This window comes from Rhinolophus sinicus, linkage group LG15 (assembly GCF_036562045.2).
Source record: "Rhinolophus sinicus isolate RSC01 linkage group LG15, ASM3656204v1, whole genome shotgun sequence".
Classification (NCBI taxonomy): Eukaryota; Metazoa; Chordata; class Mammalia; order Chiroptera; family Rhinolophidae; genus Rhinolophus; species Rhinolophus sinicus.
The window spans coordinates 46,188,996-46,211,116 of NC_133764.1; the positions used below are offsets into that span (position 1 = coordinate 46,188,996).

The following is a 22,121-nucleotide window of genomic DNA, read 5'->3' on the forward strand; positions in this document are numbered from 1 at the left end:
CTGCCTTGGGCAGGGGGCTGGGCGGGCCCCTCAGCTCTCTCCCTCATTCTACCTTCTGTTCTAATAACCACAAGGTGACATTGTGAGCACTCCACACTGGTCGTGTCAATCACATTTAGTCCTTATCACAGCTGGATGCAGGGTTCTTATCACTCACATTTTACAGAGAAAGAAACAGGTTTGGGGAAGGGAGCGGGCTTTCCCAAGATTACATGGCTAGTGAGAGGCAGTTCAAACCCAGTAAAGCAAACATGTTCTTCCCACTGCACCCTGCTGCAAGGAAGGGATCCAGTGTGGTCTTTCCAGAAAAAGTGACCTTCCCTGCTTCTGCCCAGCTGTCTTCTCTGCTTTTCCTTCCCTCATTTCTCTTCCTGTAAGAGCAGTTGACTGTCTCCTCCTATTACCTGCCCCCCTACCAGAGAGTCTGGGCACTAGGCTTTGGGGGCTCCTGGCTGCAGCCCTTCCTAGTGTTCATTTCTTGAGAAGTGGGGGCAACAGGAAGGTGGCTTGGCCCGGGGCAGAGCTCTTCCCTGCCTGGTGAGGGAGGCCGCACAGACCTTCACGTCTTGTCTAGTGGAATTAGCTTGGACTCCTGTTTCCGCAGTGGGACTTGCAGCCTGGCCTGCTGCAGGGAGGTGGGTAGAGGTGGGGTTCCCCACTCCCATGCTGTACCAACCCCTTCCATCTTGGGTGTGACTTCTTGCAAACTCATGGCAGGTCCATGGCACATGCAGGAGCTCAGAGCCACTCTGCCACCGTGTTTCCCCGAAAATAAGACCTCACCAGAAAATACGCCCTAGCATGATTTTTCAGGATGACATCCCCTGAACATAAGCCCTAATGTGTCTTTTGGAGCAAAAATTAATATAAGACCCGGTCTTATTTTTGGGGGAAACATGGTAGGTGGGGGCTTCAGAAGGTCAAGTCACTTCAAGTCTGTGGCAAGATCAGTATTCAAAACAATTCAGTATCTGATTGGAGTCCAGATTTTCTGAAATCCTAGTCAGGAGGCTGTTTGCAGCACAAGTTCACCCAGGAGGGGAACTTTTGGACTTGTCTAAGAGGGGTTGGGGACTTAAACCCCTTTGAAAGGCTGCCTCTCCCTTACTGCACCCCCCGCCCCCCCAATACCACACCTTCATCTTCTTGGGTTTTCTCATTCATCACAGGTATTGCCTGCCTGCTGTTACATGCTAACCTGTGCCAGGTACTGGGAAAACAGATTTCTGATAAAAATCTCACACTCAAGAAGCAACGTGTGTGTTGTCCCTTCTGGGAGGGACTAGGGCCCTGGGAAAGTCTCCTGGGGTAGAAAGCGGGTTATAGCTCCATCCCAACTCAGCTGCCCCTTCTGTTAGCTTCCACTGGCCCTCTTCCCCCCACCAACCCCTCCCACCCCCCAAGGGAAATGGGACATTCTTCAAATTCTTAAGGGCTCACACAAGCCCTGATTCTCTGCCACTTCCTCCCTCTGTTGGGGAGTGGGGTGGGGTTCAGCAAAGCCAGAGGCCTGGGCAGTTTTAACGCCTTGTTTGCTGGACCACTTCAGGCTAGATGTTGGGCACTGAGGCCCTTCTGGGAACAGCTTCTGAGCTTCCATGCTTGCAGGCAGAAATCTGGCTGAGCCCTGAGCCCAGCAGGTGGCGGGGACCGATGCTCTTCCCAACTCCTGGAGTCTAGAATTCAGTGAGCATTGGGAGGTGGAGAAAAATCAGAGGCTTATCCTTGTTTTCTCTGTATTTTCTCAGCCTAGTGCCAAAGTCCCAGCTTTATTTTCTCACCCTCTTCTGGCGAGGCTGCAGCAAGTGGAGTGGGGAGCTCCTTACAGAGGTTGGGGGGCTCTGGGGGAGGCGGAAGATGAAGCACCCCTCCCTCGTTGCTGCTTCCAACCTGCCCAGGCAGAGGTTCCCCCATCTGTCACCTGGCCCCCAGCCAGAGAAGCAGGTTGAGCCCTTCCGAATCTCCTAGTCTTTACCGCCTTGGCCTGTGCCACCTAGCTGGGACGTTACCTGGGAAGGAGAAGACATGGGGGCTTTGTGGCCCAGCTGTGTTTCACTCCAGTTATTGTAGCCCCTTGCCCGAGGCATTCACACTCCCTCAGCCAGCTTCTGCTAAGCAGTTGGTCTGTGCCAGCTATCCAGACATGGAAATTCCGGGATAAATCATATGCAGGCCTGGCCTGCAAGAAGCGCCTCTGGACCTGTCTGAGCCTCGGTTTTCCCATGCTTCAGACTTCCTCCGCTGGGACACAGGACTTGAGACCAAAGAGTTTTGAACACGAGCGATGTGCCAGGCACTGTCCTGAGTGTTCGCTCTCATTCCTCACTTCCTGTGTTCTTCCTGCCTCCCGCCCCAGCCTCTAGTGACATTCAAATTCCGAATCCTGAGGTTTCCAGGGTGTAGCTTTGCCCTAATTCCCATCCTGGCCTTGCTTTGTGGACCAAGGCCTGGTTTCCTTCTCAGCAGCACCTCCCACTCAGAACCTAGAGGGGCAGGTGGTCTTTCCTGGCACACTGCCAGGGAGTTTGTGCCCACCCAGTGAGTGATTATGAGTTTGGTGTGCAGGGTGGTCTCTACGCTCTGTCTATCTCTGGTTAGTTCCCGAGCCAGAATCTCACAGTGGGGTGGTCAAGAGAGAAGAAAGCTGTCTGTCTTTCCCCAGTGGTTTCTCTCTACTGAGATGTAAGTTCTGGAAAGTGACTGTAAACAGCAAAAAGGCCTCTTTTATTTCTCTCCTTGTACCAGATTTGCTTTAGGGTGAAGCAGTGGGGAGAACACAGGCTAGAGTTCACCGCCGGCCTGCCGGGTAGTGGTGGACCCCCATGGACGTGCACTAATGCACGTGTTGGTGTATCCAGACACACACGCTGCCAGACATGGGGCTGGGCGAAACACCAGAGAGGCAGACTGAATAGGCTGCATTTGTGTTCACACTTCCCTGGCAAGGTAGAAGTATGCATGCCCACTTTTGCACAATAGCCAGTGGTGGAAGAACCACTATTAATTGAATTCTTTCTTGAAGCTTCTAGGCAGGTGGCGTGAGTCTGCTCTGTTGGTTAGAGGAATATTTATGGCCTCGACTATTTGTTTTGTAAACTACATTTTCTGAAAGTGGGGCAGATCTTCACCACAAACCTGCTGCTTTGTTTCCATGCAAATAGTCTCTGAGTCTGGAGGTCGGGCATGGGGTGGGGATGGGGAGAAATGTGCTATTCCTTCTTCCTTGGGGGCCATGCCTCATTGGGTGCTGCAAACCCGGTGTGGAGTTGCAGGCCAGGGAAACCAGCCTTTGGGGTGTCAAGTGGGGATTGGACATGGATCGATGAAGAAAGGGAGGTGCTCAGTTGCACCCTTACCCTCTTCACTGATTGCAGATATCCGAGGTCCATCCTTCATTTTCCTTGAGCTGTGGCATGAGGGGCTGATGAGGGTGGGGATGTCCCTGCTTCTGAGGAACAAGGAGCTGTCATCCTGTTCCTTCTGCCAGGCCTCAGTAAGGAGGGTGGGCCTGTGCTGGTGGAGCTGGGTGCTCAAAGTATCTCTGGATTCCAGCACACTGTCTCAGATCCCAGAGCTCTTAGGCGATGGGACAGTGGTGGGTAAATCTAGGTCTGGGGTCTGGGGCTTTCCTGTCTCCCCAGAATTCTCTGCCTTGACTGGGCAAAATGGGATCAGATGTCTTAGGGAGCTAGGGGTAGCACCAAGAGTGAGAGTGGAAGTGGTGTGTATGGTGTGTGTTTGGGACAGAGGAGGCATGCTCACAAGGGCATCCACAGTGGCCAAAGGTGGCCTCCAGGGAGACTCCACACCTCACTCTCACCCCCAAGTCCTTGCACTCAGAGATGTCAGGACCTCAAGGAACCTTAGGAGTCACTTTGCTTCTTAGCATGCCCATTTCATAGATGGGGAAACTGAGGTCCAGTGTTTCCATACCTTGCCCAACTTGGCAGAATTATTTCTCTTTATGTATTGCCATCAGGGGCAGGAGCTCACATTCATTTTTCATTTTTGTCTCCAACCCCTGAGGGCTGGTAAGTTCTTCTTCACGTCTAGCCTTGATCTTTCCGGCTGCTCATTATTTTTCTCTGGTCAAACAATGCCTCCTTGTTGCTTCCTCGCCCCACCACTTCAGCCCTTCGGCCTGGGGGACTGGTGAGAAACTGGGTTAGAAGGGAGCCCTCCCCGCCGCCCATGGGCAGTGTTCCCGGCAGGGGGATCAGCAGCTTCTTCCAGAGGCAGGATGTCGGGACTGTTTTTTTTTCCCCCCTTTTGGTAAAACCAAAGGCTCCTTGTTGCTTTTGTTGATGTATTTTTGTTCCTCCTTGAACAAAAAGCTGTGGTTTTTGAAGGGGTCCGAGGCTGGAAGGGGTGAGGTTGCATGCAGAGGGGGCCACTGGGCTTTCAGGCTCTGTGGTCTGTTTTCCTTCTGCCTCTGGAGGACTGGGAGTGAAGCTGTGCTCAACAAGCTGTCCCTGTCACCAGTAGGCCCATAAATAGGAGCCTAGCAGTTTCTCCTCATCCTCCCTGTCCTCACAGTCCCTCTGAGCAGGAATACCCCTGGGGTCTCTCATAATGGCCCAGCTAGGAAACAGGTTGGGTTTGAAAGATGAATTACTTTGTACTCCACTCAACCTGCCAGGCACAGCTTTCCCCAAAGGTTTGAGAGCTGGGAGTGGACTGGGGTTCACCTGAGAGACAGAGAGAGATGTCAGTTTGCTCTTAGCTGGCTGGGTAGCTATGGTGGAGAGGAGAGTACACTGGACAAAGCCTTGGTCCTTGACACTGAATCTCAGTTTCTTTATCTATAAAATGGGCACATTAATAATGCCGACCTTTTTTAGCCCAAAGCGTTGTGGTTGATTTCAAAAGGGAATGTGCACGGGACACATTATACGAGTATCAAGAAGTCACTTCGTGTGCTTGGAGGCCTAGGCTACTGCTACCAGCTTCCTGATTACCCTCATGGAGGCTCGATCTCTTCCCCTGTCCCCAGCCTTCCGGTCCTGTGGGCTCTCTCCAGGCCTCTCTTCCCCAGAGCAGTTGATACTCCTATCAAGGATGGGGAGGAGCCTTGCAGAGGCCCCACGGTGTTGAATGATTAACAAGGGGCTGGGCGCAGGCTGGCCCATGAAGGGACAAAGAGCAGCTGTGCTCTGGACCCAGCTCCAGGCCAGGCTTGGCACACCAGGTTCTCCCCATCCTGGCCCCCTGTTCACTCACCATGGCCCAGTGTTCACTCACCATGGATTCCAGTGGGGTCACTAGCTGGGGGTGGGTGGCCCCTTTTCTGTCTTGGTGCCCATTATGGCATTCACATGCATCCATTCATCTCTACTGGGATGTGAAGGTAGTGGGTGGGCAGAGTTTCAACCTGAGGACAGAGAGGGAGGGAAAAGGTAAAATTCCCAGCAATTGTTTCTGGAAGGAGGTCAAATCATTTGGAGCCCTTTCCAGGGCAGTCGTGGTGGGTGAGGGGCACAGCACTGATGCTGCTGTGTCTTCCTCTCTACAAACAAACCCACGGCACCTGTCTTCCTTACCTAAATTGTCTACAAGGAGCCTGCAGACACAGTCACCCGGTTTTCCCTTCCTGGGTCCTCCGCAGTTGAGAATACCCTTGGTGTCTGCCTCTTCCCCACCCCCACAAACTGCCTCTCTCTCTCTCTCTCTCTCTCTCTCTCTCTCTCTCTCTCTCTCTCCCCCCCTCTCCCCCCCCCTTCTGCCTCTCTCCCCTCTCCCTGCTCTCCTTCCTAGAGCTGAGGATGAGGTTGCCATGGGAACCTGAAGCGCAGTGAGCAGGGAAAGGGAAAGGCAGGCAGGGTTGTCTCACCAGGGCTGGGGGCTGTAGGGAGGGGACAGTGTTGACCCAGCAGGAGGAATATAGCCCAGCATGTCTGCCTGCCTTCCTCTGGCCTGTGGTTGGAGATTAGGAGGCGGGGGTAAAATATGGGGGGCCTCTGCGCTCCTCTTTAATCTACTTAATCTGATTCAGGATTAAAGTCCCCTTCCCCCTGGCAGATTAAGCCAGTCAGCATCTAGGCTGGTTGCCCTTTCCGGATGGGATTAGTGCTCTGGCTGTGGGGGGCTGAGATCTGGATCTCATATGGCTCTAAATAGAGAATGAAATATCCACTAACCCCACCAAGAGGCACTTGCTGCATACTGGGGTCTCCTAAGACCCTTGTGGTGGAAGGTAGGAGGTGTTGGAAGTGTGTGAATGTGGCCTGTCATGAGCACCGTTGCGTGCGGAACTGCTGACCTCGGTGTGCAGGAGATGTGCATCTCGGTACATTTATCGTGTGTGAGGAATCCTGGTGTGTGCAGGAGCCTTGGAGCTGCGGGGTCGGGGTGCACGTCAGGTACATGTGCCTGGCCAACCTTGGGCTCCTGGAGCCGGCACTCTGCTTTATCCCTGTACATTCAGGCAAACGGGACACTCCAGTGTTGCAGACTGGCTTCTGTGCACATGTATTTGCTGAGCCTGCCAGCTCCCCTTCCCCATCAAATGCTAACCCAACACCATCTTCTCAAGGTCTTAGCTAGATGTACCCTGGAGGTCTTAGCTCTTCCATCCCTCCACTTTAGGACCTAACCTCCCTCCTCTGCCACATGAATCATCTCCTTACAGATGTTCTCACCACACTCCCCACCCCATGAAGCCTTCGGAATGGCTCTGACTTGGTGGGTGGGTCATCGCTGAAAGCTTTCCTCTTAGGACCTTAGGGCAGCCAGTTCTGCTAGAGATCTCACTTAGATCCCTCCTGCTGTTCTCTTTCTCATGATTCTCCCTTTCCCTGGAACTGCTCAGGAATTTTGAATGGCACTCCTCAGTGGGTGGCCCTGGTTTCGTGGATTTGGGCCAAGCCTGGGGACTGGACCCACAGACTTATCCTTACCTTCATCTGCGGGCCATGCCAGCTGCAGGCGCCTGTGTTTACGTTCAGTCTCTTCTCCCTCCACCCTCTGGTGAGGCAGCTGTGGGAGAGGGCTGATCTGGAAGGCAGGACCCAGGCGGGGCAGTGGAGGCTAGGAGTTGGGACACAGCTAGAATCAACTAGGTCCAAGAGATTAGCCTAGAGGGAAAAAGAATTTGCCAGAGTCATCCAGCGAGTCAGTGGCAGGACCAGAGTCCAGCACTGTGCCCTCTCTAGTTATGCCACCCCCTTGTTTGAGTTCTCCAAACCCCAAGTCCTGCCTGTCACCAAGGGAAATCATGTGTTCATGAGTAGCTCTGGCTCAAGGTGGTACGAGTGACTGGAGAACATGCCAGGTTTGTTGCGGGCACAGAGGCAGGAGTCTGCTCATGTCCAGCTCTAGGGCATGTCATCCAACCAGAGTGGAGCAGGTCTGGAAGGAGGCAACCCACCTCGTACTTGGGGACAGCCTGTGAATCTGCTGGTCGTCAGAGTGTGGTGGCTAAAAATAGCCAGACCTCAGCTCCTGCTCAGAGAAGCCACCCCCTAGTCCCTGAAATATCTGGGGCGCATGTGGAGCCCCAACCATTTCACATACACACGTGTACACAAACCACAGTGACACAGGGCTGCCTCTCCATTAGCTGGTTTGCTGGGGATTTGTGATGACCCAGTGGGATGTGGGAGACCTGAGTTCTAGTCGCAGCCCAGCTTCAATGCCGGGTTTGACATTCATTTATTCAACAAATATTTATTGGACACCAGGTACTGTTTTAGGAGGTTAGGATAAATTAATGAACAAAAGAGACTGAAAAAAGCCCTCACCTCGTAGAGAAGTAGTAGCGAGAGAAGACAATACACTGATACGATAAATAAGTTAATTACGAAGACACCTAAGTGCCTGGTGCCAGCATGCTATTTCCTCCTCTGGGAAATTAGGGGATTGGGCCAGATGGTCCTGGAGGTCCCTGCAGACTTGGCTGTGAGGGCTTCCCTGCCTCCTGCTACCTCCAAGCCAGCCCTCTTTCTGGGAGAAAGGGCCCTGGTCTGTTCCTTGTCTGGAGATTGGAGGGTTTGGTTCAGGGTGCTGGGTCCTGGGCACATTGTCTGGGTGCCAATCTGGATGCCAGCACTTACTGGCCTTGTGCCTTGGCCACATTGTTAACCTCTCTGAACCTCTGTTCTGTTATCTGTCGAAGGGGGATAATAGGGTGTTTGTGAGAATTTGATGAACTAAGGCATGTACGCTTTAGCACAGGGCAAATATCAACCGATGTTACCGTGTTATCTGTCACCCGAGGGTGACCTTTTTTCTGGCATCAGGGTGATCTCTTGCCTATACTCCTGTTCAGTTGGACCTTGTTAGTCCTCTGAAATACCACTTTGGATGTGTGCATTTTTCCCCTCTCACCACCTCCTCCAGGAAGCCCTGCTGGATATGCATGTCCTTTTCCCCTTTGTTTCTGTCTCTGTATCCCTCCCGACCTTCCTCTGCTTGGTTGGTCTCCATTTCTGGTCTTCATTGAAAATATTGTCCTGACCCCATGCTCATCTTGTATCCAGTCTGGCCCGGCTTCCTTGCCTTCCCTACGTGGTAGACTCTAAGGCATGGATTATCGCTAAACAAGGGTGATCTGAAACGCTTAGGGTGTCCCCATGGCCTCCCTTTGACTCAGGACAGTTCTTCATGGCTAGCCAACCCCTCAAAACTGTTGTGTCTTCTCAGTTAGCCTAGGCCGAGTCTGAGAGGCACTTGCCTTCCCTTGACATGGACAGTGGACGCCATAGTCCTATCGCACTGCTGGGGCAGGGGGAGGGGCTGCCCGTGGGTAAGAAGAAGTTGCCAGAAGAGAGTCAAGGGTCTGTGGGAAGCCCAGAGGTTCCTGCCTTTTCCCCAAAGTGACCCCCACTCTGTTTTTTCTGTCCTGTAGACACTACCCCAAGCAGTCTTTCACCATGGTGGCTGACACCCCGGAAAACCTCCGTCTCAAGCAACAGAGCGAGCTCCAGAGTCAGGTGAGAGGGAGGGGCGGGTGCCGGGGCCTGATGGGGAGGAAGGGCTGTTGTAACCCTTGCATTTGGCAAGGGCTCTTTCCCCCTGGGTTACTCAGCAAGGCCAAGGGGATAAAATCCTTTCACTGGCCTTGTCTCTTTGCCCCCATCCCTGTACCCAGTTACTTCGTATTTCCTGGTTTTATCAAAGGAGTGGGGGAGAGCATGCCTCCCACCCCTCCCCAAAGTGGGTTGGAGAGGTGTAGGAGTCTGATTCTTTCTGCTCTGGGAAATTTCACATGGGGTTCCTGAAGCCCACCTCCTCCAGGCAGCTGTTCCCCTTTCCCCACTCTCTGCTCAAACCCACCCTCAAAAGAGGGAACTCAGCTCTCTAGGCTCATGCCAGTCTGAGGTGACACCGCCCACCCTCTGTGGTCATGTCCCCAAACCTCTTACTCCCCTCAGAGGCCAGGCTGCAAAGGGGCCCTTCGCCTGGGTGTCTTATCTGCCTTTGTCTCCTTGGGCTTGATTTTCCTGAGCACCTGCTGTGTGGGGAATGGTGCGTATCACGCAGTAAGGGAGGATTGTTCCCACTTTGTGGAGGAGGAAATAGATGCTGACGACTGAATGCTGGTTTGTCTAACTCTTGAGACTTGTGTTCTTTCTGGTTCCCTGCCCAACTCCCTAAGGAGAACTGTATCTTGATAATGGACCTGATAGTCCCTTATGCGGGTGAGAACGCTTGCAGCTTAGCAAGTGCTTTGAGTTACTTTACCTCATTTATCCTTGACCTTGCTCTGGGGGTCAGATGAGGGAACCAAGGCCGAGAGGCACCAGCCTTTGCCTGTGGACAAATGTGGTAAGTGAAGTTTTCATATCTGGGCTCTAGTTTTTTCACTCTGGAGTACAGTGACCTTGACCATGTGTAGTCCGTGTGGGGCCCACACTGATGGGGAGCAAGTGGGGGAAGCTGGCAGAAGCTCTCGTCTGCCAGCCCAGCCCCCACCCCCACTGTGGTGAAAGTTGCACTTACTAGGGGACTTGGTGGGACACCAGACCTCTGCCAACTGAGGAGTCCCAGGGTGGCCCAGCTGGCAGGAAGAGGTGTTGAGATAGCCCTGGGGCCTGGGCTTGGTCTGCACAGGGAAGATTCTGACCGGACCCTAGCCAGGCCTTGACTACTGCCCCAGACTCCCCATCCTGTAGGGAGCCCACTGGGGCCAGTGGTGAAGGGGACATCATGGGACAAGCAGGCCAGGCCGTCGTGGGGTGACCTGTACTCAGCCCACAGCTTGGGAGGGGTGGTCAGAGCCCCAAGTGCTAGAAGCCCCATCAGAGGGACCTGGAAGAAGAGGTGTGGGAGGGGATAGTGGATCTTTGGGAAGGTGCAGGTCCATAGGTAGTGTGTGCACACGCTTAGGTAGAGGCAAGGGACACACACAGACAAACACACACGCATGCCCATACTCTCAGGAGGAGAAATTTGAACTGGGCTAATTCCCTCAGCCTTTGTTGGTCCCACAAAAGCTTGGCTGCAGCTCTTTTTGTCCTTGGAACCTGATCCCTGAGGGGTACCTACCTGTCCCCCAGGGGCCCTCTGGGTCATCCTCTGGGTTTCCGGGCTTCTGACTCTCAGGCAGCCTGGGGAAATCATGAAAGAATAGTAGTCACTTTCTATTAGGTCCTCAGTGAGGGCCAGGCCTGGACCTCATTTAATCCTCACAACCAGCGGATGAAGGCGGGACTCTTGTTATCCACATTGGACAGATGGGGACACTGAGATTTAGAGAGGCCATGCCACTTGCCCAGGTGCAGGTTTCAAGCCCTTTGCTCTTAGTTCTGCAGCCTGCTGTGGCCTCCAGCCCCATGCTCTCAATTCACAGGATGCACCAGTCACCAGAGGGAACTGGGGGGCTTGTTAGAATGCAGATTTCTAGGACCCACCCAAGGGAATTCTGGGTGGAGACTAGGAATCTGCGTTTTGACTGCCCTGGTGATTCTGATGAGAGATCTTGGCCCCACAGACTTACTTTGAGAGGCTTAGAGCTGGGCTGGGGGCAGGGAGGGAGGGAGGTGGACAACCTCATCCTTTCTGCTTTGAGAGGTGTGAGCCCTGGGAGTCAGGGCTTTGCACTAAGAGCATAGCTCTGAGCTCCTGTAGTTGGGTTCCTCAGGGGCGGGGGGTGGAGGGAGGCAGAGCATGGAGACAGGACCTGCTCTCTTTGCAGCCTGGCTCTGTCTCCCCTCCACCTCCCCCAGCTGTGTGGTCTGAGCCTGGCCACTTGCCTTTCATGGCTTTATTTTTTAAAGTCTGGTAAAATGGGGACAGCAAAACCCCAGTTGCCTAGAGGTTGGGGGCTGGGCCTGTTCTGAGGCTTGGAAGAGCTGAGCTGGTCTGGCCTGGATGGTGACAGGTCTGGTTGCTGTGGCCGCCGTGGGGGGGTAGGGCTGGCTGTAGCCGCCTGTGGCTGGCAGGAAGGGAAGTGGAAGCCTCCTCTGCCTACCCTGCCCCTCCCCACCAGGGTGTCAGCTGGTCTCTTTCCAGGGCCCCTTCCTAGCCTGCATCGGTGTATCTCAGCCCTACTTGGTCTCTGGGAAGCTGCCTGTGCTATTTCAATTTTATTTGTTTTTCCATCTCCAGATTGGTTCCCAAAGTGGTACTTTGGGTGTCTGGGACACCTGGAGCCTCCTCTGCGGGGGAGGTAACCACAGAGCTGACCAGAAATGACCCTCTGGGTGGTCCTGCCCAGGCCTGGCTGAGGCAGGGAACTGGCAGCAGGGCCCCAGCACCCCCCACTCCCACCCCGCACCCCACACTGAGCACAGGCAGCATCTTTGGAGTGGGGCTGAGCTGGGGGTGTCTGTGCAGCCCCCTGAGCCCAGGCAGAAGTGTGAGGAGAATGTCTCTTTCATTTGCCCCCTCATTGTCACGTGCCTTCACGTGCTGTGCGATCCCAGTACAACTTAGGACTTATCACATGGGACAGGAGAGCCCCATGCCTGCCCTGGGGGAAGGTTCCTGCTCTCTTATCTTGGATCCTGTGACCTGCAGACGGCATACCTGCCCTGTGTGACTGAGCCTGTGTTGGCTGGCCAAAGGTGGAATCCGGGATCTGCCCGGTTAGCTATGTGACCTTGGGCAAGTTATTTAAACTCTCTGAGCCTGAGTGCCTTCATCTGTAAAATGGGAATACCTCTCTCTAAAGGTTGTGAGGTTAGCTACGTCAGACATTTAGAACAGTTCCTGGCATGGAGTCAGCACTCAGTAAATGTTTGCTATTACTATTCTCCTGGAGAGGAAAGGGAAGGAAATGGAAGTTGGGCATGATGAAGGGGAAGCAGACAGAAACCTGACGATTGCTTCCAGCACTGCCCTTTGTCATGCGCTCTCCTCCCCATCTGTGTGTCTAAATTTCAAACCTGATTTGTTGTTGTTGTTAGAAGTGGGTGGGTTATAGTGTATGTGGGCTCGGCATACAATAGGCACATAATAAGTGAAACTTGTTGGTATTGTATTTTTTTTCAATACATTTCTAAAGTCATGATCTTTCCTCTTGTTGGGTCAGCAAGGCAGTTATTTTCCAAATTGTGCTGCCTGTTTGTTTGGAGGTTTTGTGTCTGCATTTGATTCATTCATCATTTCCCCAACAAACATTTATTTGTACCTACTATTTTGCTGGGATAAGTGATAATGGGAGAATATTTAATTAAATCTACATCTAAAAAGTAGAGTTTCATGAGCGGTGGTTGTTTGGGCTTGAGGAGCCTCAGGCATCAGTCCTGGCCCGGCCTTGGGAGTTTCCAGGGTGAGAGGCCCAGGCGCCTCCCAGGCATAGAGTCATTCAGCCACAGCACTGAGTTGCAGCCTTGCCCTACCAACAACTGGGTCAAGTGACCTTGGGCAGGACCTTTTCCTCCTCAGAGATCCCACATCCCAGATGAAGGCAGACATTCCTGATTGGGTAATGAGCCCTGATGGACGGACTCCAGTCAGGTCCCTCCCACATACCTCACTCCCCACTTTTTACCTGTCACCCACTCCAGTACCAAACAGCCTCTCAGAACCTTCCCCACCTCGATTCTCCAGTCAGGGCCTGCAGCTGCTTAAAAATGGTCACAAACTCCAGAGCTGGGAGTGCTTTTAGAGATCAGCTAGCCAGTCCCTCTCAGGGGACCTGGCAGGGGGGAGGACTGACTTGCCTAGGGACACACAGCAAAGTGGTGTTATGTGTCTTTTCTTGGTCTTCACTCTACCTCACACCCGCCCTCTTTGGGTCCCTGTGCCAGAAATGAAATGAATTATCCTTCCCGGGCAGGGAGGGAGAGGTAATTCCTGAGCCTGGGAACCCACTGATGTCATTACAGGGTTGCCATGGTAATTATTCCCCTGGATTAGGGGCCTGACCCTTGCCAGGCCAGGAAGTAGAGGAAGGAGTGGGGACTGGCATTTGTTCAGCACTTTATCGTTGACAAAGCACTTTCACAACTACCCTTATCAGTACGGCTGAACCCTGTCGCGTGTTCCATGCTGTGATGGCTGCTTTAGAGCCACTGTCTGTAATCTGTACCATTGATTGAAAAGGGTGGTTTTATGATCCCTGTTTTACAGACTTGTAAACTGAGGCCCAAGAGATGAAGTCATTTGCCCAAGATCATTTAGCAGTTGGGAGGCTGAGCCTGTGTTACTGTTAGCTCCCTCTGGCTCTTCGCCCATGCTTGGCGATAGGAAGTCCCCTCCCAATGATTCCTACAACAGCCCTTTTACAAGTGAGGAAACCAAGGCTGAAGGCCTTGGATTTGGGGTTTCTGTATCTGAAGCTACATTTTTCTGACTCTTAAGTGCCTTACCTGCCTGATGCCCCTTTCCCAGAGCGTTCCCCCCACCCCCAGCACTAAGAGTCACCGTGGATGGGCCGCGCGGCTGGGCAGTTCTGGGCCCCTGGGGTGGGTTTGTACCTGTGTTCATTGTGTTAACTTCCAGTCTGATGGGAACTAGCATGTCCAGGCCTTTGTTTTTAGTCCGGAACAAAGGAGGTTCTGGAACCTTGTAGGACGAAGCCCATGGATGGGTGAGCTGGGGCTCCAGGGGACAAACAAGGACCCCAAGGTGTGCAGAGGAACTGACAGGTGGGGTCCTGGCAGTCCACCTGTGTTGTCGGTTGGGTCATAGTGCAGTTTAGTACTATGGCTGGATGATTCCATCCATGCCTGGGAGCTGCCTGGGTTTGTCATCCTGGAAACTCCCAAGGTCCTGGGCCTCATGTCCTGGGCTGACCTGCTTCCAGGACAGTGCAGCCCCCCTGGAGGAAATCCAGGCAGCTGGTGGGGTTCGGAACAGCTGGCTGCTGCGGTGGACAGTCAAGTCTCTGGAAGCCAAGGAACAGTTCTCTGTCCCATGGGCATTTCCCTTCCATTCTGTTCATTAAACCTCCTGGGGTGGTGGGGAACAAGATTATCCTCATATTTCAATTCCTTTAGTGTTTGGGAAGTCCTTTCTGCTGTCTGACTTGAGTCCCTCTAGTACTCGATTTTCCATGGAATTCTCAGAAGAGGGAGAGCAGGTAGGGTTCTTCCCCAGAGCTTGGAACCCTGTTCTGAAGTGTTGTCAGACCCCCACCAGTTTTGTCCCTTCCTGTGGTGTTGACCTCAGAAGCTGGTCTGGTAGGTTCCAGGAAGCTGCTGGGGCCTGTCAGAGGCCCATTGATTAAGTCTCCGAGTGGCTGTCTCCCCACCCTCCTTGCCAGGCACCAACTTTGTCCCTTGGCACAGCCCTCATTCAGCTGGTAGCTTAAAAACTCTCGGTGAGTAGGGCCATATCCTGGCTAGGGTGAGGGCTGAGGCAGGATTTGGAGCTCTGGAAAGAACCTTCTTCCTATAGCTTTCAGGCAGGATGGGCTGGCAATGAAGGGTCAGGGGGCAGGCAGATGAGGCCAGGCAGACAAGACTGTATCTTGGTGACTCCAGACATTTGCTACAGCTCAGTTTCCTTATCTGCAAAATGGAGGTAATAATAGTATATGGTAAGAGTGAAATGAGATGGTTGGTGTAAAGCACTTGGTACTCAATGCACTGAATACGTGTTAATAGATTATCATTATTAGTCTAACACTTTTTGGTTAAGTCTTCTACTTTGAATTTGGGGGTGGGTGTGGATATCACTACAGGGGGATTTCTGGTCAGGATCTCTCTCCTGGCTGGTTGCTGCCTCAGGTGGGCACAGGCTGGGGCCCTCTCTGCTCTCCCTGGCTTGACTCTAGTCTGTCCCCCCCTTGGTTCTCCAGGTGCGCTATAAGGAAGAGTTTGAGAAGAACAAGGGCAAAGGCTTCAGCGTGGTGGCAGACACACCCGAACTCCAGAGAATCAAGAAGACCCAGGACCAGATCAGTAATGTAAGATCCCTGGTCCCCATGGTACCCACACCAACCTGCTGCCCTTCCTTCTTGTTCCCTCCCTGCCAGTCTGGCTGACATGAATGAGGCACCTGGGTGGGCCTGGCTGATGGCTGCTTGAGCAGAGGCAAGATTTTGGGGTTCTGTGCACCCCAGACACTCCCTTTGCTACCCTCTTCCCACGTAGCATTTTTGCTTTCAAAGGACTGTACTTTGGGGGGGTGTGGCAGGGAGGGCCTCTATGCTCAATCACCCCCCACTTTCTTTGAAATTTTGTGGGTTTTTTTTCTGACCATGGTGGGTGTTGGGGTCTAGGCTAGGTGTTTTGTCTGAGCACAAAGGTCAAAACTGGGTGGCGGGGGGGGGAGGGGCCAGCCTCCCCCATGTCTGCCTTTGGGTGCTGACATTGCAGTCATTTCCGCCCTCCCTCAGCTTCCTCCCCCACCTTGGCTTGCTCTTCCTTCCTGTGTAAAAACCCTAGCCGGCTTTGCCTGCTGGCCCCACACCTCCTGGTCTGGGCCCAGGATGGTCAGCAGTGTCTGGTGTAGTTGGTGTGGAGAGTGGGCGGTGGGTCAATGGGCCCCATGGGACCTGTGGCCAGGGTACAGGCCTCAGTTTTCTGCTTGGCCGAGCCGTAGACCAGCAGCCTGTGTGGTTCTGGCCTTATGGGGAGGCTGCCTAGAGCGCTTTGGGCATGTGGGGGTGGGGTGCCACTGTGAGCCATAGCATGGCACATGGGCTACAGACCCGTGCACAGGGTCTTGGGGCACAGAGCTGCAGGGAGTACCTAGCCAGCTGGGCTGGGAGGTCCTACAAATGAAGGATTAGGCAAGTAGTTGTCTTCCTGTCTGGAATGGGAAGGGGTCAGCAAATTGCCCAGTGTTGCTCTGCTGAGGGACTGGGGATAGAGGCTGTGGAGGGCCTGGATCTCAGGTAGCCCAACCGGCACCCACCCCTAGGCATCCATCCCTCTACCTGACCTCCTTGGCAGGACGCCCCTTCTAGAGGTCACCCGGGCTGTGCTTCGAGTGGGCTTCCACAGTGGTCAGGGGGCTTTCAGAAGCCAGGGCCCAAGCCGGAAGAACCAACCATACCCAAGACTACGGCTTTCAAACTTTGACTGCAACCCACAACATGAAATACCTTTCACATTGTGACCCACCAGACAGGCCTGCTTATTTAGAGAGAAAACAGAATTGAAACTTTAGTGGAAGAGTCCTTGCTACTAGAGGGCACTCAGATATTTCTCTTCTATTTTATTTGGTAAAGATGCTGGTTGCAGACGTAACTGGATGGGTTTCACAACTGGGTTGTTGACCTGCAGTTTGAAATTCGTGGCTTGAGGAAATGGAGGTCTTCCCTTGGGCTGGGAGGGCATGCCTTCCAGGACAACAACACCACCCCCACCAAACACAAAACAAAACAAAACAGCCTGTCTCAGTTGCTTCTTTATAAGCCAGGACCCGGCCAAAGGTAAAGAAGAGGGAAAGAAGGTCTGTGTCCTGGAGCTCACCACAAGGGGAAAGAAGGCTGAAGGAAGCCTTGGGTAATGGGGGAAAGCTGGAATGGCTCACAAAGCTGGAAACTTGACTCTCCAACCTCTGTGGCTTTTCATTATGAAGATTCTTGTCTTTTACCATTGATGCTTGCTCCCCATCTACCACCCCAATACATTTACTCATTGCTTCCAGCCTGTGGGTGTGGGGGTGGGGGGAGAAAAGCAAGCCCAGCCATTCCTGCCTCCCTTTCTGGAAGACTTCCAGAATACTCCACATACCCAGCCTATGGCACCTGTTCTTCTCCCCACCCCCCCACCCCCCAGTTATTGGATGTTACTTACTGTCTGAGGAGTCCTGGTAACAGAGCTTATGTGGCCAAAGACATCCACACCTAAGGAGATAACCATCTTATCATTAACCACAGGGCTGCAATTAGCTGATTGTCCTCTGCTCTGAGGTGGGGGAGGTGACTTGAACCTGACCTGGTTCTGCTTTTGCAGCTTTAGCTGGGACCTATGAGGTGTGACCACAAAGCTGGAAGACTCTTGGTTTTAATGACTACAATTAGAGTATGTCAGATGTGGGCCTCCGGACAACTAGAGAATCACTGGGGAAGTTTTATTGAAAATGCAGACTTGTAGGCTCCCTCCCTGGGCTGTCTAAATCAGCATCGCTGAGAGTGTGGCCTAGGAACCAGCATTTTAAACACATTCCCCAGGTTACTGTGGTGCTCACTGAAGTTTGAGAACCATCACCTAAGAGTCTGAAAAAGCTTCACCAAGCCCTAAGTCAGAGGGTGCCAGTCCTGGCCACATCCCACAACTCCAAAGGAACTTTAAACCATGCTTAGAGCCATTGTTAACTTGTCCCACCTCCAGAAGAGTTTTGGGAAAGATGGTGTTTAGAGCCATTCCTTTTATTTTGTATCCAAAATAGTATATCTACGACTCCTAGCTGTTTCCATAGGTCATGCCATCTTGTAAAGAGATGAAGATTTGCTTCCCTGGAGGAATATGCCGCAGACGAGGGTTTACCAGAAAGAGCATTTTAGAAACTAGTGTCTGGTCTCCTTAGGTGGTATTTAAATGCTTTATATGTGTGCAGTCTGTCATCTGTCCTGCTGAGAGGCAAGATGGTGAGGTGGGAAGAGCCAGTGAGAGCAGAATCCCAGCTTCTATCATGCAAGGGCTAGGAAGGCCTCGCTAAACCTCGTTTTCCTCATCTGTAAAACTGGAGACCATAAACCCTATGTTGAAAGGTGGTTGTGAGGAAAATGTCATGTGCTTGTCAGTATTTGATAAATACTGTCCATTATTATTACTTGAAAGGAAGGACCTGTTTGCTTTCTACATTGTGGCTAAAGCAGGGACATGGAGTAAAGTTTAGTTGAAAAGTTGGGCCATTATCTAGTATGGAGAATATGTGGAAAATTTTGAGGCAAGATACTAGTAAGTTATACATTTCTGGTGAGTAATTATGTCTCATTAAAGGCATCTTAAGGTTTGAGAGGCCATGGCCGCTGCTATGGGCTAAAGTTTATCTTTCTGGAATCCTGGCTTTTGATGAGCTCTAATGGCTATAAAGGATGGGAAACTTTAATTGCTGCGGCCCCTTTGTGGGAGCCACTGCCTGCCAGTAGAGAAGCTATGTTTTTATTTACCTATATATTTACTAATACATTGATTTTCTGTGTATAATTTTGTGCCTTTTAACTTTTTCTGTGAAACATATCACACAGTAACCCATACAGTAAACTCTTGTGCGTGTCAAGAAACACCACGCAAGTCAAGAAACAGCACGTTACTGCATCCCTGCCAAAATAGAGTTTGCAAAGTGTTAAAAACATGTCTCACATTGTGAACATCTAGCATATATTTAACTTAATTATGAGGAACCAGTTGGAGGATGGAGGCTATGACAGGCAGAGGTGATGCCTCGTCCGTGAACGTGCTGGATGCACAACTGGTTAATACCCTACAAGACCATAAAGCCATAAACTTTGGAGATATCCTTGCCACAGGCAGAAAGAAATCCTTTGCATTTCTATCAGTCAAAAATAATTAGCGGCTTATATTCCTTAGGTTAGCTTCAGTCCGTAGAGTCTGGGCCTAATCAGTAGTAAATAGTGAAGTCAAACAAAATTCCAGCCCCCGAGTCAAATAACAAGGAGGCCGGTTTGTTGAGCAACCTTGTAGCTTAATTTTTGAAACTATGTTATTCTTTATAATTTTAATCTATAACTATGTATTTCTAAACACTATAGTTTTAACTGATTTTGTACACGTAGCATGTGTTCTTTTATATCTTGCTTCCTTTGGGCAACATAGGGTTTAAAGATTCATCTACATGTTTGTATGTAGCTGTAGTTCATCCTTTTTCATTGCTGTATAGTATTCCATTTTGTTCTTATACCACATTTTATTCTGGTGTAGATAGATATTTGGATTGTTTCCATGTATATGGACATCTTTGTACATATTTCGTAGCATTAGTGTGGATGGAATTGCTGGGTTTTAGAGTATACATTCCTTCCACCTTACCCGATAATACTAAAACAATTTTCCAAGCAGCTGTATGGATTTACCCACCCGCCAGCAGTAATGAGAGTTTCCATTGCTCTACATCCTTAGATTGTTTGTCTTAACCATTTTGATTGTGTAGTGGTATTTCATTGTGGTTTTAACTCGCATTTCTCTGAGATTGAGCATAGATTCCATTTGTTTAAAAAACAAAATATTTTTAGTCTCTAATAGGGAGCAGTATTATATGTTGGCTGAGAACTAAAGATATAGTGTTAGAACTGGATTCTGACTTATCTACTTCTTAACCATCTCTAGAGCCTTGGTTTCCCCATCTGTAAATGATAATGATACATTTTTCTTGGGCTGGCTGAGAAAAACAAATGAATAAAGCCTATACGAGAACAAAAGAGCCCTCAGCAAGTGGGAGACGTTATAAAAAGAGACCCTGGCTCATGAGTTGATTATTCCATTCACAGCCTGATGTTCCGTCGTTAGCTGTGATGTGGAATCATGTGAGAGCAATGTGTGGAGTCAGACCTTTGTTTTTCACCACAATCAGGAGAGCAGGGGTTTCAGAAAAAAAGAGAACATCAGGTAGCAGAGAAAGTGTATTTTCTTTAGCTTTGGAATGGACCCTCAACTAGTGACCCTGCACGTCTGGCCAGCAGGGGCCTGGATGTGTGTGGGGGGTCCTTAGGCCTGGACCCCTCAACCCACGTGAACCTGGATGTCATGAGCACCATTAGCGCGTGGCGTCCTTCCATGGGGCCCCAGGACAGTTCCTAAGCTGGGGATCTGCTGACATTTCTGGGCTTATTATGAGCCCCATTCAGGGCTTTTAGGAGATCAGAACTTTGCTGAGCTTGGAGCAGGGATCAGCCAAGCTCTTAGAGTCTGGAAAATGTTTCTCCCCCTTTCAGATGTGCTAACACCCTTTAATGTGCCTATTTGCTTCTCAAACCATTAGGTGAGTCAGCAAAATAATAACCCAGTTTCCTCATTTGCTGGGGAAGGGAGGACGAGGAAGTTGAGAGTACTGACATTTTATCCAGGTGGGCCCAGGCAGAAGGGACTGGCAGCCTCAGCCTGCTCAGCCCTTTCTCTGCTCTGTGCTGCCGCTCCTGAGTTCACATGCCTGCCATCCTCTCCTCTCAAAGTTAGGGTGACTTATGGTTAGCATCCCTTTGAGAGGGAAAGGGGTGCTATGTGTATTTATTCCAGAACAGAAGGCATAAACCAGGACTAGTGGCAGACTTGGGTATGTGGTCACCCTGCTCCATGCCTGCCCTCAGGAAGGGCTGTGACTTTGTCCTTGTGTCACAGCCTCAGCCTTTACTGAATAATGAAAGCTCTGCCTTGGGAAGTCATTTCACTTCTGGGCCTTTCCTGTAAAGTGGGTGTATCTGTCCGACTTATTATTTGGGGTGATTGTCTTCAGGGCCAAGGGAGATTAATACGTGAGAGCCTCTGTGAACTTAATGTGAAGAGCTGAGCAAATGTGAAGGTTATTACTGTTAATAGCAATAGGTGGTACCTGTATCAGTGGGGAGAGGGTTCTTTCCTGTTCAGACTGGCACTATGCCATCCACCTAGGTCAGCTGGCCCTAATTTTATAAACATTTGTCCACATGTAGTGGCTTTTTAAGGAGCAAGATCAATTCCACCAGCCACTTGTGAAACACACACGTGTCCAAACTTGCTTTCAGCTCTAGAGTTTGGTTAGGTTCCTAGAGCTGGTCGGGAGCCTCAGGACCACCTGGGAGCAGATGGTAGCAAGGCATCATTTACAGATGAGAAAACTGGCCTAGTGAGGAAGGGATTCGCCCAAGGTCACATGAGTAAGTGAAGGACTCATGATATCTCGGGGACACTGCACCCGCGATGAAGGACTACATCTGTGGGACGCTGACAGGGGACAGCTCCAGGCCTTGGCTGGGACCAGACACATCCCGTACCCCAGGGTTCTCTGTTACTCCTCCACTAATGCAGGTGGTCACACCCACAGAAGGGGGTTATGCCCAGCATAGCTGGGCCCCTAGCATCAGGGATACCTGTCCCCCTGACCCACCTCCTGTCACTTTCTAGGGTCCATGCAGGCTCCTCCCCCACCCCCAGGCTCTGTCCACCTCCACATATGCACTTTCCCTCCCCTGGTCTCCAGTTCCTGGTCAGGCCTCTTCATTAATAGAAAGTAAACATGGGAAGCTGCACTTTCCCACCCCCAGGACAAAAGTTGGAAGGACATTTGCCTTGTGAGCCTAGAGGCCACAGGAGGGGTGTCTCCTCTCTTTGTCCCCCCCACCCCCAGCCGCCCCTGGACAGAGGTCACTGAGGTAGTGAGTCTGGGGGAAACTCACCTTTTGCCCTTGCCTTAGGAATCTGAGTGCAGGCCACTGGCCCTGTGTCTTGAAAACTTCCCTCCTGGGGGCCCTTCCGAGTGGGAGTTGGGAGATCCGATGAGTTTTCAGTCTGGCCAGGGCTGGCTGGGATAGGCTCAGTCTATTTTGCTGTTTGGGTGTTGCTTTCTGATTGGGCATGAAGGGAAGGAGCAGGGAGAGAAGGGGGCTGGTCTAGACCCAAACCCCGAAGTGAGGCTCTCTCTGCCTCTAGACCGACCCATCCTGGGCTTTGCTGCTGGCCCGCCTGTCCTCCCATCCCAGGCTGCAGTGGGTACCCAGGTAACCGGCATTAAGTCAGCAGGAGGACGATGCAGGTGTTCCCAGTTGGCCACACCCTCAGACCTTTGGCTCAGCTACTAAATGTAAACAGTGCCTGGCCAAAGAGTTAACTCTTGCCCTCCCTGCA

General features: G+C 51.7%; 1 protein-coding gene and 1 long non-coding RNA gene across 2 annotated transcripts in view; one reads left to right on the forward strand and one right to left on the reverse strand.

Moving 5' to 3' along the window:
- LASP1 (LIM and SH3 protein 1) overlaps positions 1-22,121 on the forward strand; it is a 35,883-nt gene that overhangs the window by 7,304 nt on the left and 6,458 nt on the right. Inside the window, exons 3-4 of the mRNA XM_019740622.2 lie at positions 8,846-8,930; positions 15,188-15,295. Of these exons, the coding sequence (XP_019596181.1) occupies positions 8,846-8,930; positions 15,188-15,295 (193 nt within the window). The remainder of the gene's footprint in view (positions 1-8,845; positions 8,931-15,187; positions 15,296-22,121) is intronic.
- LOC141568979 (uncharacterized) lies at positions 1,898-21,809 on the reverse strand. Its single transcript, XR_012492333.1, has 6 exons — positions 21,674-21,809; positions 17,136-17,185; positions 10,486-10,547; positions 6,897-7,073; positions 5,242-5,371; positions 1,898-2,009 (listed from the first exon to the last, which is right to left on the reverse strand). It is a non-coding gene; the product is annotated as an uncharacterized LOC141568979 (long non-coding RNA).